Source organism: Oryzias melastigma, unplaced genomic scaffold (genome assembly GCF_002922805.2).
Source record: "Oryzias melastigma strain HK-1 unplaced genomic scaffold, ASM292280v2 sc00712, whole genome shotgun sequence".
Classification (NCBI taxonomy): domain Eukaryota; kingdom Metazoa; phylum Chordata; class Actinopteri; order Beloniformes; family Adrianichthyidae; genus Oryzias; species Oryzias melastigma.
In genome coordinates this window covers 5,727-18,001 of record NW_023417300.1, presented here as the reverse complement: position 1 = coordinate 18,001, position 12,275 = coordinate 5,727, and the positions used below count along the sequence as shown (strand labels likewise).

The following is a 12,275-nucleotide window of genomic DNA, read 5'->3' as shown; positions in this document are numbered from 1 at the left end:
TGATTTTGGGCTATATAAATAAAATTGAATTGAATTGAATTAATATTGGTCAATAGAAGTCCTCTCGTTTCAGCTTTTTTCAGGAATACGTTATCAATAAGTAGCACTATTTAGAGTTATTCTACTTAGTTTTGATATTCAAGGCTAAAAACCTAAACTAAACATTATGTTTACAAATTCGGTTGTTTTTAAATGCTTGCTATTTTTTCACAAATCCATATGATTATACTAAAGTCAGCTTGTTATTCCTCCTTTCAAACAACTCAGTAATTTTCCTATTAGACTGATGCCCTCCTGAGCTTCTATAAATACAACTTATTTGAATATGTTTTAAGATTTTCCTTTGAATATTAATAGGAAGTATATTTGTGGAATAACCTTACAATTTGAACCCATGCAAATAACTTGGCAATCAAACCCCTCTTTTGTTCAATTTGTTTTGAAGAAAAAAAAAATAATATATCCCTCCACTTTGTTTAATAGCTCTTTCTATTCATTTAGTCGAGTTTCTGAGAAGGCAATGACAGTAAGTTTTTCATCAGAAACAAAAGAGATGAAGGACTTGAAGTTCTTACCCCCTTTCTGCCATTTTTGTTGTAATGCAATTATGCAATTTTGCGAATCATGCTTTTCCATTAAGCAGACATATTCGTTATCTTGACTTTCCCACCTACCGTCATCATAAGAAAGAATGAGGGCTGTGTATGTGTCGTTCTTCACAAAAGCAGACTCTCTGTCCATGAGGTTTTTCACCGTCACCAGGCCTGTATTCTCGTCAACGTTCAACCAGCCTGCTGGGTCACTACCTATTTTAAACCTGCACATTGAAGAACATAAAAAAATGACCATATGAAAGAATCAAGCATTTAGGTCAATTGGACAAACATCAAAAATATATTTTTTACTCTAGTCAGTGTTTTTAGTAGGAAAGACGATTAGGGCCGCAGAGGAAAAAAAAGGCCATAGAAAATTCTGACTTTAATCTCAGAATTCAGAGATTAAAGCCTCAGAAATTAGAAGGAGAGCACAAAAATTACTAATATTTTTAGATAATTTGTTCTTCTGTGAACAAAAGGTAATATATTAAGAAAATCATAGCAAAGGCCCTTTAAATTAAATATAGAGACTTCAAATGATCTAAAAGGTAAAAACCACGTCCTCTTCTCAAAGTCTGGACTGGTCAGATTTGGATTTACTGATGGATTTAATATAATCAATTTCCTTGTTACATTTTTATTGTACAACACTAAAATAAAAAAGAAGCATAAAAATTTGAATCAAGTATAACATATGACATGGAATAAACTCTTACTTGACAGTGTTTTCATTTGCAAAGTCTGGGTCTTCCGCCTCACACTTTTTAATCACACTGTCCAAAGCTAAGTTTTCAGGAAAATTAACCAACATCTCCTTTTCTTTAAAGACTGGAGGCTTGTTGACGTCCTTCACGGTCACCACCACTGTGGCGGTGGAGGTGGTCACTTCAACGGCAAAAGGAACGTCGTTCTCCACAATAACAGATAGAGTGTGTGTTCTGCTTTTCTCAAAGTCCAGTCCCTAATGTTGGAAGAAAAACAGCAGTTATCAGTGTGAAGGACAGCTTCAACCCAAAACCTCTGTACACATGCTGAGTATTAAACTTTACTATTAAAACATAGTTTGATTAGCTTGAAAACAGGATCCTTCAGAAGAATCTTTGATTTTACCAGAGCAGTTTTGATGATTCCTTCTTGTTTGTTGGATCCTGTTTCTATGGAAAACAACTTCTCAGGATCTCCACTGATAATCTTGAACTTGGCGTTCCATGCTGGGGCGTTCTGTTCATCTTTATCAGTTACTGACAATTTAACAATCTGAACCCCCACTGCGTTTTCATCAACTGATCCCCAATACTGGAAAAGATAAAAAAATGAAAGGTTTAAAGAGTGTTTCCTCACAAAACCAAAATATAAAACATAAAATATTCACAAAAGTTATCCAGCAAAAGACGGAGAAATTTCCTGCAGTATGACCTTAATGCTCTCTTTAAAACAATAAGTATCATTATTTATTTAAAGAAAACCTTAATTAGTTAAAGCACTTTGACATATTAGTATTTACTGTAAAGTCACACATGTTGTACTCACAGTAGATTGAATAAAGACTGGAGCGTTGTCATTTCTATCCGCCACTTTCAAAACTACTTTTGTTTTTCCAGTTAATCCTTCTCCTTTCATATCTGCTGCCTGTATTTGCAGAGTGTACTCAGGATACGTCTGTTGAAGCACAACAACATCATGAAAAGTTGGAAATACTGGTGTCAAATTATTGCGTTAATCATGATAATTAATTACAGACAAATTATTCTGTCACTTTTTACGGCAATAATCTCCTTTTTAATCTATGACCATGTACTCAGACATAAAATCAAAGGTCCAACTCTTTATTTATATGAAAGTTTTATCTGAACTCAGCTGAAAACATTTGTTAAGGTGCATTCACACTGAACGTGATTCACACGACAGAGGCGACCAGATTCATTGTTAAATCAATGGTACAGACAGGCATTGAGCCGATCTGAAGTCCCGCGGCGTGATTTCACTGATGGGCCTGGCCTGGCTCGCTTTGAGCAGCCAAAATGTAAATATTTTTAAAAGTCACCGTGTCGCATCCCCCAACCAGGAATTCAGCTTGGGACACGAGACATTTTCAGTGACTCGATCAGTAGGTGGAATCCCATGCGTTTTTGTTCCAAACTTCCATCTATTTCCTTAACCTGCTGGGGCCGCGGTGTTGCAGAACTCATCCGGCTATTTTGAGGCAAAGACAGGATACACTCTGGAAAGATCGCCAGCTTTCGCTCCAGCGGCAGAGCACCCTGTTCGATACGGCGGTAGACAGAGAGCGTCTACGGAGGCTGCCGGCTCGGGCCTCATCGAGACAGAGGCACAGCCCCCGGGGTGAGAAAGGAGCCCGCAGTACTGCAAAATGTTTTAATAATCACATAAACCCAAACATGGAGGCGTGACTACCGGTGTTTTTGTAGAACTCTTCACTATAAATAAACCTGTTTCTCAACATCACCTCTTACATTGCTCCCAGTGCATGTCTTGGTGTCTGTGTCACTGTCTACACACCACGAGTTGCTGCTGTGGCATTGTCGATGTCTCTGTGGTTCTTAAAGGATCTAACGCAAACAAGCCACGGGTATTATCTATTGTGTAAGGGCCAACGAGTGTTCTTTATCATAAGTGGATGGGGTACAAAAAAAAAGGGGGCTAAATGGAAATAAATATTTTTCTCAGTGTAGAGGGGTGATCACATGGTACGATAAACTGTTTATCAGCATGGATTATGGGATTAAAAAGAAGTTTAGGGTCACTATTTATTCAATTATCTTCTGTTTTATGTTACATTTGAGCACTCTGGACCTGCTGTTCTTGTTTTGTTTTAATTTTTCTTAATTATTCAAAAGAAGAAATATCCCTTGCTTGTGTAAAAGCTAAGGTTGGAAGTCTTTTATATTATGAAAACTCAATTTAATAATTTTTTTTGTTTTCACTTCATATTTTACTGTGCCACAAAGTCATGAATTTAAATGAAAAAAGTCTAAAATCAGGCCTTTTACAACGATTGTTTGGTTAAAAATACTTGCCGTATAGATTAAATACAACAATTAATTAATTAAATGTCACAATGAATTAATCATAAAAAATGTTTATTGCACAATAGCGTTAATTTTAGAAACTTCTCTCCCTCTAACTTTAGAGTAACAGAGACGTAAATAACCATTTTAAAAACACTGAAAATTTCAAGTTACAAGAAAGTCTGAATTGGTCTTCAGTTTAATAAAAAGACAAAAACAGAAGGTGAAACTTCTAAAGATCTGGTTCTAACAACAATTTTAGGGTGAAACTATTTTTAAAAAAACCTCACAGTAAGTTGTAAAAATGTTCACTACAAAACTCAAAGATATAAAGTAAATATAAATCTATAAACACATTTACAAAGATGTATTTCCAAAGCATTACCTCTTTGTTCAAACCAACATCTTCAACCATGATGGCTCCATTGTTGGTGTTAATGACAAACATGTGGTCATTGGGCAGCTTTGGTTCCTGGCGCAGAATAGTGTATTTGATAATCGAGTTGTCATTTCCTGGCTCATCAGCATCAGTGGCTAAAACCTGAATCACTGTAGTCCCTGAAGAGGTCAAACATTACAGCACAATTAAAACCAGAATTTGATGAAAAATCCCATCTTGTGTTTTGGGCCACAAGATTTTCAATTTCCTACTCTGTCAAAGGAAGTGGTCAAATAGAGGAAGTGTAGAATAACATCTGAAAATTTCACCTGCAGCTCTGACATCTGCTCACTGTTATTTTTGTTAACACATCTATTACAAATGATCCACTGATGTTACCTTTTGGTGAGGATTCAGCAACTTCTCCCACATAGGATGTCTGTTCAAAAATAGGTTTGTTGTCATTCATGTCAATTACATTGATGATAATTTCCAAGGGATCCTCTGCATTGGAATATGCCATCAGCTACAAAATAATACAAAGAACAAATTGTCACCATGCAAGAAACATCACAATTTTAATTCAATTTTTCGATTTCTTTATTTCTTTCCATTTCCACGAAGGAAAATATTTTGCACAAGTTATAATACAAGGGAAATGACAAGGACGAGAAGGAAGACAACTTGTTTGTCAGGCCCTTTTACATTTTTTGGGTACATTTAAAAAATGTAGTGTTTCTTCACAGTGAATCAGCTGTCACCGATCCATGCATTACAACCTTTTAGATGCATTAACAATATTATTTATATATATAGGTTTAATAACCGTGGTCTTAGGTCAAGGCCTTGTGGTACTCCACAAGTTAAATTGCAAAGACTGATTTAGAGTTATTTATACTGTTGGCTGTTGTTTGAAGAATGTTTCAGCCATTTAAGAGCTTTCCCTCTAATTCAATGTTTTATTGAGTTTTTAAGTAAAATATTGTGGTTACTTGTGTCCAAGCCTTTTTTAGGTTAATGAAAATTTTAACAAGGTTCTTTTTTTTCCGAGCAAGAACAACAAAGGGTAAATAAACAAAAAAACAAATACACAATTTAATTGTCGATTGCAATACAAACTGTAATGTCAATCTTATTGTAAACAAACTGTTATGAAATCAAGATAAACTGCTTAAAAAAAAAGTTAATTATGACATGTTTTTGTTTGTGTTGCTGTGTGAAGTTGACATGTTTTAGATCGGGCTTCCAACTTTGTCTTCAAGTGTGCTGTGGTGAGGCAGAAGCACACAGTCTTCAATAAGAGACGTTTTGACTGCAAACCAGAGGGATCATATTTAAATGAATCTCCACTGTGATGTCCATCACCACTTTTATATGCGTGGAGTCTAGCAAAATATTGATGAGTGATGACAGTAACAGTTACAAGTTACATTTTATGTACCCTACTAAAAATCTTTCTGATTTCACCTTGCAAAAGAAACTATAGAGAATATTAAAAAAAAAGCAAAACATTTTAAAATAACCTGCTCATTCTTACCGTATAATTTGCTTGTTTCTCTCTGTCGAGTCTCTGATGAACATAGAGGTCCCCGGTGTCTTTGTCCATTGTAAAGAGTCCTTTAGGATCTTCATCAACTCCTGGACCCATGATGCTGTAGGTGACCATCTTCATTTTGTCCACAGTGGAGCGAACCTGAACAAACCAGGACTCAGTGAAAACCCACAACAACAAGACTAACTTTTCTTTGGCAGACAAACAGAAGTGAAATCTGGTTGAAATATCTAATTAAACATTTAAGAAAAAAGTTGATGTTTCATTACGGCTTAGCATAAAAATGTAAGTATTGGACATTTTAATTTGTCTAAAAATAAAAATTTGAAGTTTTAGCAAAATACGGACAAATCAAAGAACAAATCCAAAAAGGAAATAGCAGTTCTTTCACAGATTTTTGATGTTCCTTACCTGAGCTATTTTATATGGAAAGGGTCCATCGTGATTCTCAGGATAATTGAATGGAGGGATAACCCAGTCTCTCTTCCTCCTCCTCAGTCCATTACTCGACTTAGGAAAATAACGTACAGCCACATCTGGATGTCCTGCAGTCTATAAACCAAAAAAATTAAAAGGACTTTTTTTCCTAGCATGAAATTAAGTGTCAATTAAAAAAAACAAAAAACATTTTTTTAATCACAGACTAGCATATTTAAAACAAAATAATATGAAGATAGCAATGCTGAAGTGCATCTTCACTTTTTCCAGAACTTCTCTAACAGCAACAGACTTCATTGAACTCACTGACCACTTCATTAGGCAAACCTGTCAACTGCTCGTTAACGCAAAATTTATAATACACTTAAACATGACGTCATATTTGTTCCACCACATTAAAAACAAAGTCACAGTTTTGTAATCAAAATTTCCTGAATTACAAAAAAATGTTCAGGCTTTCAAAGTCGCTAGTGAGAATAACAAATGTTTGCTTTTAAAATCTTCTTTGCTTATAAATACATTTTTGTGTTTGCAACCCAAATCTTTTCAGATTTGTTGTCTCTCATCTCACGTTCTTCCTATCTCTGATTTTGCATTCACAATTTTCAGTTTAGTATTGTCACAAAGGGGCAGACGGCTGGATCCAAGTGCAGCAGGTTTTATTGGCGCAGACAGAAGAACAGGAGTGAAGCACAGCTATAAGTCCAGGAAGATAAATCAGGGTCAGGCAGGCAGAGGGGGTGGGGTTATGTATTGTATTCTTAATACTGTATTTGTTTTCTCAAAACAAACTTGAAAAAAAAAGAATTTTAGCCTCTTTTCACAGTGTGTTACTGCGCTTTGGCCCTTCATGGAAAGTAGAAAAGTGCTATACAAGTAATCGCCATTTATCATTTACCAGTTTAGCTTCTTGTTTTGACTCAGAAATCTGAGGTTAAATTAAAAATTCTGAGAAAAAAGTCAGAATTTTGAGTTTAAACTCAGACTTCTGAGATTAAAGTCAGAATTTTCCATGGCCATTTTTTTATTCTTCATGGTCCCAATCCTCTTCATTATTCATGATAAAGGGGACCATGCACATTTTTTTTTCACTAAATGCAATACACTTCCATCAAGATTAAAACTAGTGATAAACAATAAAATAAATAATTTAAAATGTTTTTGTTTGTTTGCTTGTTTTCAAAAATGTCAACTATAGATAAAAAACAGGCAAATATTGAAATATGTGCACAGTTCTGTCTTATTGTGGACCTTCTTACAGATCAGTCAGTTGTAGTTGTGAGTCATAGTCATTTCTAAGAGTTACAATAACGTGGAGCAATAAGTGAGTGTGAAAGTCTGAACAGATGGTAGAAATTACCAGCACACCTGAATGCAGCAATAGGGAGCTCTTATTATAATGAAAGTCCATAAGTGTGGAAATTCCATGCAGCCCCCGAATGCAGCTCATTCTGCGTTGAATTTGAGCATTAAATCCACACAATACAGTCAGAATTCAATGCTTGAAGCAACTATAAAATGGATGTTTGCAGTCGCCAAGTGGGGAGGAAAAGTTGATAATTAAAAGTCATGGTTGCAAGTTTAAGCAACCTGTAAGAGATGTTGAACAATGCTTTACTTGCCCAAATAAATAGTGAAATAATTCATTTGGTAATTCATTCGATAATATAATTCCTGTGGTAATATCACCCAAAATGTGGTGTCCACATATGTGGACGTCAGGTCTGAAGAGGTTAAGACAGTTCTGAGGGTGAAAGAGGGTCCAACCCGATACTAGCAGGGTGGTAGCTAATATGCTGGGCACTAGCTAAGCTTTTTATACTTTTGTACTAGAGCTGTCAGATTTGTCGCGTTAAAAACGCATTAATCTGACATGTGCTTGATGCCGACAATTTTTTGACGCATTAATTGCGGATTTCCTCATACGTGCCTTTCTACACCACGCGCGCGGGCGTCCCCCATAACTCACCGGCTGCTCTCACTAGATCATGGGCGGGTCTCCAACCTCCAAGCTGCGAGCTAAAACCGGCCGGCGCTAGGACCTGGAGAGCTCCTGCATCCTAACCCGGCTCCGGTTCGCGTGGTCCAGTACCACGTCTGGTGGTACCGGCTCGCGTCCGGCGCCGCGTCCCGAGAGCTGCGGACCCCCGACGTTCCGAACAGCAAGCGCACCGGGGGACGTTTTAAATGTTCTGGAGGTTTAAGCGTGATCCAGCCCCAGCATAGCGGTCTGTCTGCCGGCATATTCATGGCGTGAGCTCCGCTGGACACGTCGCTGCATCGAGCTGCAGCCAGAGAACGCGGCGGCAGTAACAGACTGTCAAACTATCCACAGTGTATCCCGCTTTTCTCAGTCTTTAATGTTTTAAAAAACAAAAGTTAATTGGAAATGATAAATCTCTATTTCATTTATTACTGCAGTTCAGCAGAGGAGGAAAAGATTTGGTCCTGACAAAAAATGAACATGAAAGTGTTATGGAAATGTTATTTTTGATGTTTTTTATTTTATTTTACTGAACGTTGATTGAAGTTTTGAATTTAAAATGCCCTTCACTTGCACTTGGGCTTTTGTTAGGGATTTTATGTTACAACCTTTTATTGTTAAGAAAGTTTATCTCAATACAATGTCACAAAACAAAGTATTTCTGATGAAAACTATACATTTTGTCATTCTTGTTTTCATAATTAATGTAGAACTGCTAAATTCCACGAACCACACATTTTTTTCGTTAAAAAAAGGCAACATGTTAGTTTGTGATTAATCGCGAGTTAACTCTGGACAATGCGATTAATCGCAATTAAAATTTTTAATTGCCTGACAGCTCTATTTTATACAAATATTTACTCAATGGTCAATACATTTTTTTCTTACAATAAACCACTTATTGAATCCTAATGAGCTGCAAGCTAGCTGAAACCATTTCGGGGATGCTTCAAGGACCTAATCAGCCCTTTGCCACTGAAATAACAAAGCTTCAAATTGTCTTGCTGGTAGGAGCAGGGGCACTTACACTAACCCCTCAAATGTAGATTTTATGAAGATGACCATAAAAGACATTAAGGTCTATGGAGAGCTCTTTCTGTTTCGCCAGACATTGGCCTGAGGGGATGTGTATATCCTACTGGGCTTTGACTGTCATGGTGACGATCCACAGTACTCTGTATGACTGTGATCCAACTTGTAAAAAGACTAAATTCGAATAAAGTTTTTTGCTTGTTTTTCCTCAATAATGAACATACAGGAGTTACCAGATGCTAACATTACAAACAATACCTATTATTTTGGTGCATTTGTCAGCTCTGTCCCAGCCTCCTGTTCCATAGACTTCCACCAAACCTCTGAAGTTATCCAGGTCCTCTCACTCTGGCTTTATCTTCATGCTTTTGTCCTTCATGCTTTTTCTGCCGTCATCCTCTGTGTCTTCCATCCATCCATCTTCCTGACCGCTTCTTCCCTTTCGGGGTCGCGGGGGTGCCGGAGCCTATCCCGGCTACCGAAGGGCGAAGGCGGGGTTCACCCGGGACAGGTCGCCAGTCTGTCGCAGTCCTCTGTGTCTTCTCATACTTATTGGTATCTTACAAACTGTTTCTTTTACAGCCAACACTTTCCTATATTTGCTCCAACCTGCTTGCTCAATCCTCTTTTTTCCACACTACTGCTTTGGTCTGTTAACCCCAAGTCATTTTTTTAAGCACCTCATTTTTATTTATTTGGCTCCTTGCTACACACCAATGCTCCGTCTCACTGGAGCTAACCTTGTTACTTGTTTCCAGAACAAACTGTAGGGAAACTGAGAAATTACTTTCCAAACATTAGTTTTTTGATTTCCTTCAGTTTTTCACAATTATGAAGTAGAGCTAATTGCGTTGCTCCATCAGAATAAGCAAGTTTGACAATTTGTACACATGAAAATCAGTTGTGTAACAAGATAAAAGTGCCTACAGACTTCCTTTAATAATATGTTCTTCCAGGGCTCAGTATATTGCTTATGTGAGCTTACCTCTTTAATACTGGCAGAATCCAGCCTAGTGTTGTGATGGTTCTGGTGTCTGCGGCCTCCATGGTGCTGCTCAGCATCCCAACTCTCATAGTGATGCTCAAGCAGGACCATGACAGGAACAGTCATTTTGTTGCCCTCAGAGTCCCAGGAGTGGACAAAAAAGTCCTGATGTCCTTCATCAAGATCAACTCCTCTTTGAACCTTAAACATAAGATAAAGACTAAGATTTGACTTTGACACTTTGTAGTAAAACCAATTGTGACTTTAGGCGAACTTTTGAAAAAAGTTAAATATGATACTTTTATGTCAAAACTGTTACTTACAATTAACACTCCATCAGAATTCAACACAAAGTGACTGTCATCTGTGTTGAAAAGAAACTGGATTCGATCTGTGCAGTCAGTGAATCCAACTAAGAAAAAACACATCAAAATATCAATCGAAAACAAGTTCCTCTCTGAGTCTTGGCCACTCCTTAAAGGTATGGACACACTTAAGACTATTTTTTTCTTTAACACACTGTTAATTTCTGCCAAATAAAGGTTCCATTCAGTTTTCCAGGTTTAGGTGAAGCAGATCCACATTTATATTCCATATGTTTATTCTTTATTGATGCATAGGTATTGGACAAAAATTTTTCTCACTCAAGTTTATAATAATATAATCTATATATATATATATATATATATATATGTATGTATAATATATACATATTGTTACGTGAGGTCGAAAAGTAACAAAGGTCAAAAAACCAAACCAAACCAAACCAAACCAAACCAACACCACACAAACTAAACCCAGCCTGCTGCTCTGCTCCCTGCCTGTTTGGTGTGGCCTCCTCTGTCTTAAATAGACATCATCTGCCAATTAAGGCAGATTGGCCACACCAAGCAGGCAGGGAGCAGAGCAGCAGGCTGGGTTTAGTTTGTGTGGTGTTGGTTTGGTTTGGTTTTTTGACCTTTGTTACTTCTCGGCCTCACGTAACATATGGGGGCTCGTCCGGGATCTGTACCCCTTCGTCCGGGATATGTTGATCCCTCTGTCTGTGTTTGTCCCACTAAGCCAGGTGCATTTTGTTTGGGGTGATGCATAGTTGGTGGTCTGTCTTCTACAGCCTGTATTGCCCCAGGTTTTCGTTCTGCCCTGGTTTCTATCTGCTTTAAAGGTGTCGGTACTCGTTTTGGGGTGTGTTTCTCCTTTTTTTTATTTGTTCCTCGTGCTGCCACTTTGTTTAAGTCTTCAGGTTGTGGCAGTACTCGTTTGAGGGCCACAGCTGGTACCTCGTGCTGTCACTGTGAACCTTTGAGCCTCGTGCTGCCACCCTGTTTAAGCCATTGAGTACTGGTGTCCATTTAAGTCGGAGGCGGCCACACCACACCAAGCCAGGCAGGGAGCAGAGCAGCAGGCTGGGGTTAGTTTGGGTGGTGTTGGTTTGGGTTGGGTTGGGTTGGTTTGGTTTTGTGTCTACCTTTTTGTCCTCGGTAATCTTAGATTGCTGGGTTTTGTTATGTTAGTTTGGGGTTGGACCTTGGTAGTTCTGATTTGCGGGCTTTGTTTCATTTCTGTTGATTAGGTAGTTTTGTTAGGCAGCCCTTAGCAGGGAGCTGCTGACTCCAACGGTCGTCATTGCTGGGTCAGCAGTCTCCCTGACTTCTTTTTCTTTTGGCCAAGGTCCCAACTCCGTTTTGGTTTGTTCTTTTTAACCTTAACCACTAATTTCTTTGCTTCATTTCAGGACACAGGTTTCTGTTTATTTAAATAAACTGTTTCTTTATGTTTGGTGTCCAGTTAAATGTTAGAAGAGAGAAACCGCCCGCCGGACAATCCCGCCATGCACCCAGACCAGGGCACGCAGGGCCGCCGCAGAGGCGGTGTGGGGAGGAGACTGCCGGGTCCAGGAGACCGGCACCCAAGAGACTAGACCACCAGGCCGAGGTTCCCCGGCCCCCCCGCCCGGGATGGGATAGGGGACAGAAGGTAGAAGGTCTGTAGGTCGAAGGTCTGAAATGTTTCCATTTGACATCATGCTGTCAGAACAAACTACCCGTATAAAGAAACTATCTGCTTTGCAAGTAGGAAAAATTTTCATTTTCCTGAGATTTCAAACAAAAGCTTTTCATAAAATAAGACCACCTGTAAAGTCACAATGTATTAAAGTACAAACCAAAAAGAGCAAATTCTCCTTTAGTCTCCCTTTATAATTCCAGAACTGCAGAACTTCAACACTAATGGCTGTGGTGGGTGGCCTGAGCCACAGCTCTATTTCCCGACTTAAGAAAA

At 38.2% G+C, this 12,275-nt stretch overlaps 1 protein-coding gene across 1 annotated transcript; it reads right to left on the bottom strand.

The window, feature by feature from the left end:
* Positions 1-61: 61 nt before the first annotated feature.
* Positions 62-10,438, bottom strand: LOC112139621 (cadherin-1). The gene is made up of 10 exons (XM_024262462.2): positions 10,319-10,438; positions 9,996-10,196; positions 5,968-6,108; positions 5,542-5,697; positions 4,404-4,530; positions 4,011-4,183; positions 2,127-2,255; positions 1,707-1,892; positions 1,313-1,557; positions 62-817 (listed from the first exon to the last, which is right to left on the bottom strand). Exons 1-10 carry the CDS (start codon positions 10,421-10,423, stop codon positions 490-492), a joined length of 1,791 nt encoding a protein of 596 aa, XP_024118230.2. The 5' UTR covers positions 10,424-10,438; the 3' UTR covers positions 62-489.
* Between the last annotated feature and the right edge of the window lie 1,837 nt (positions 10,439-12,275).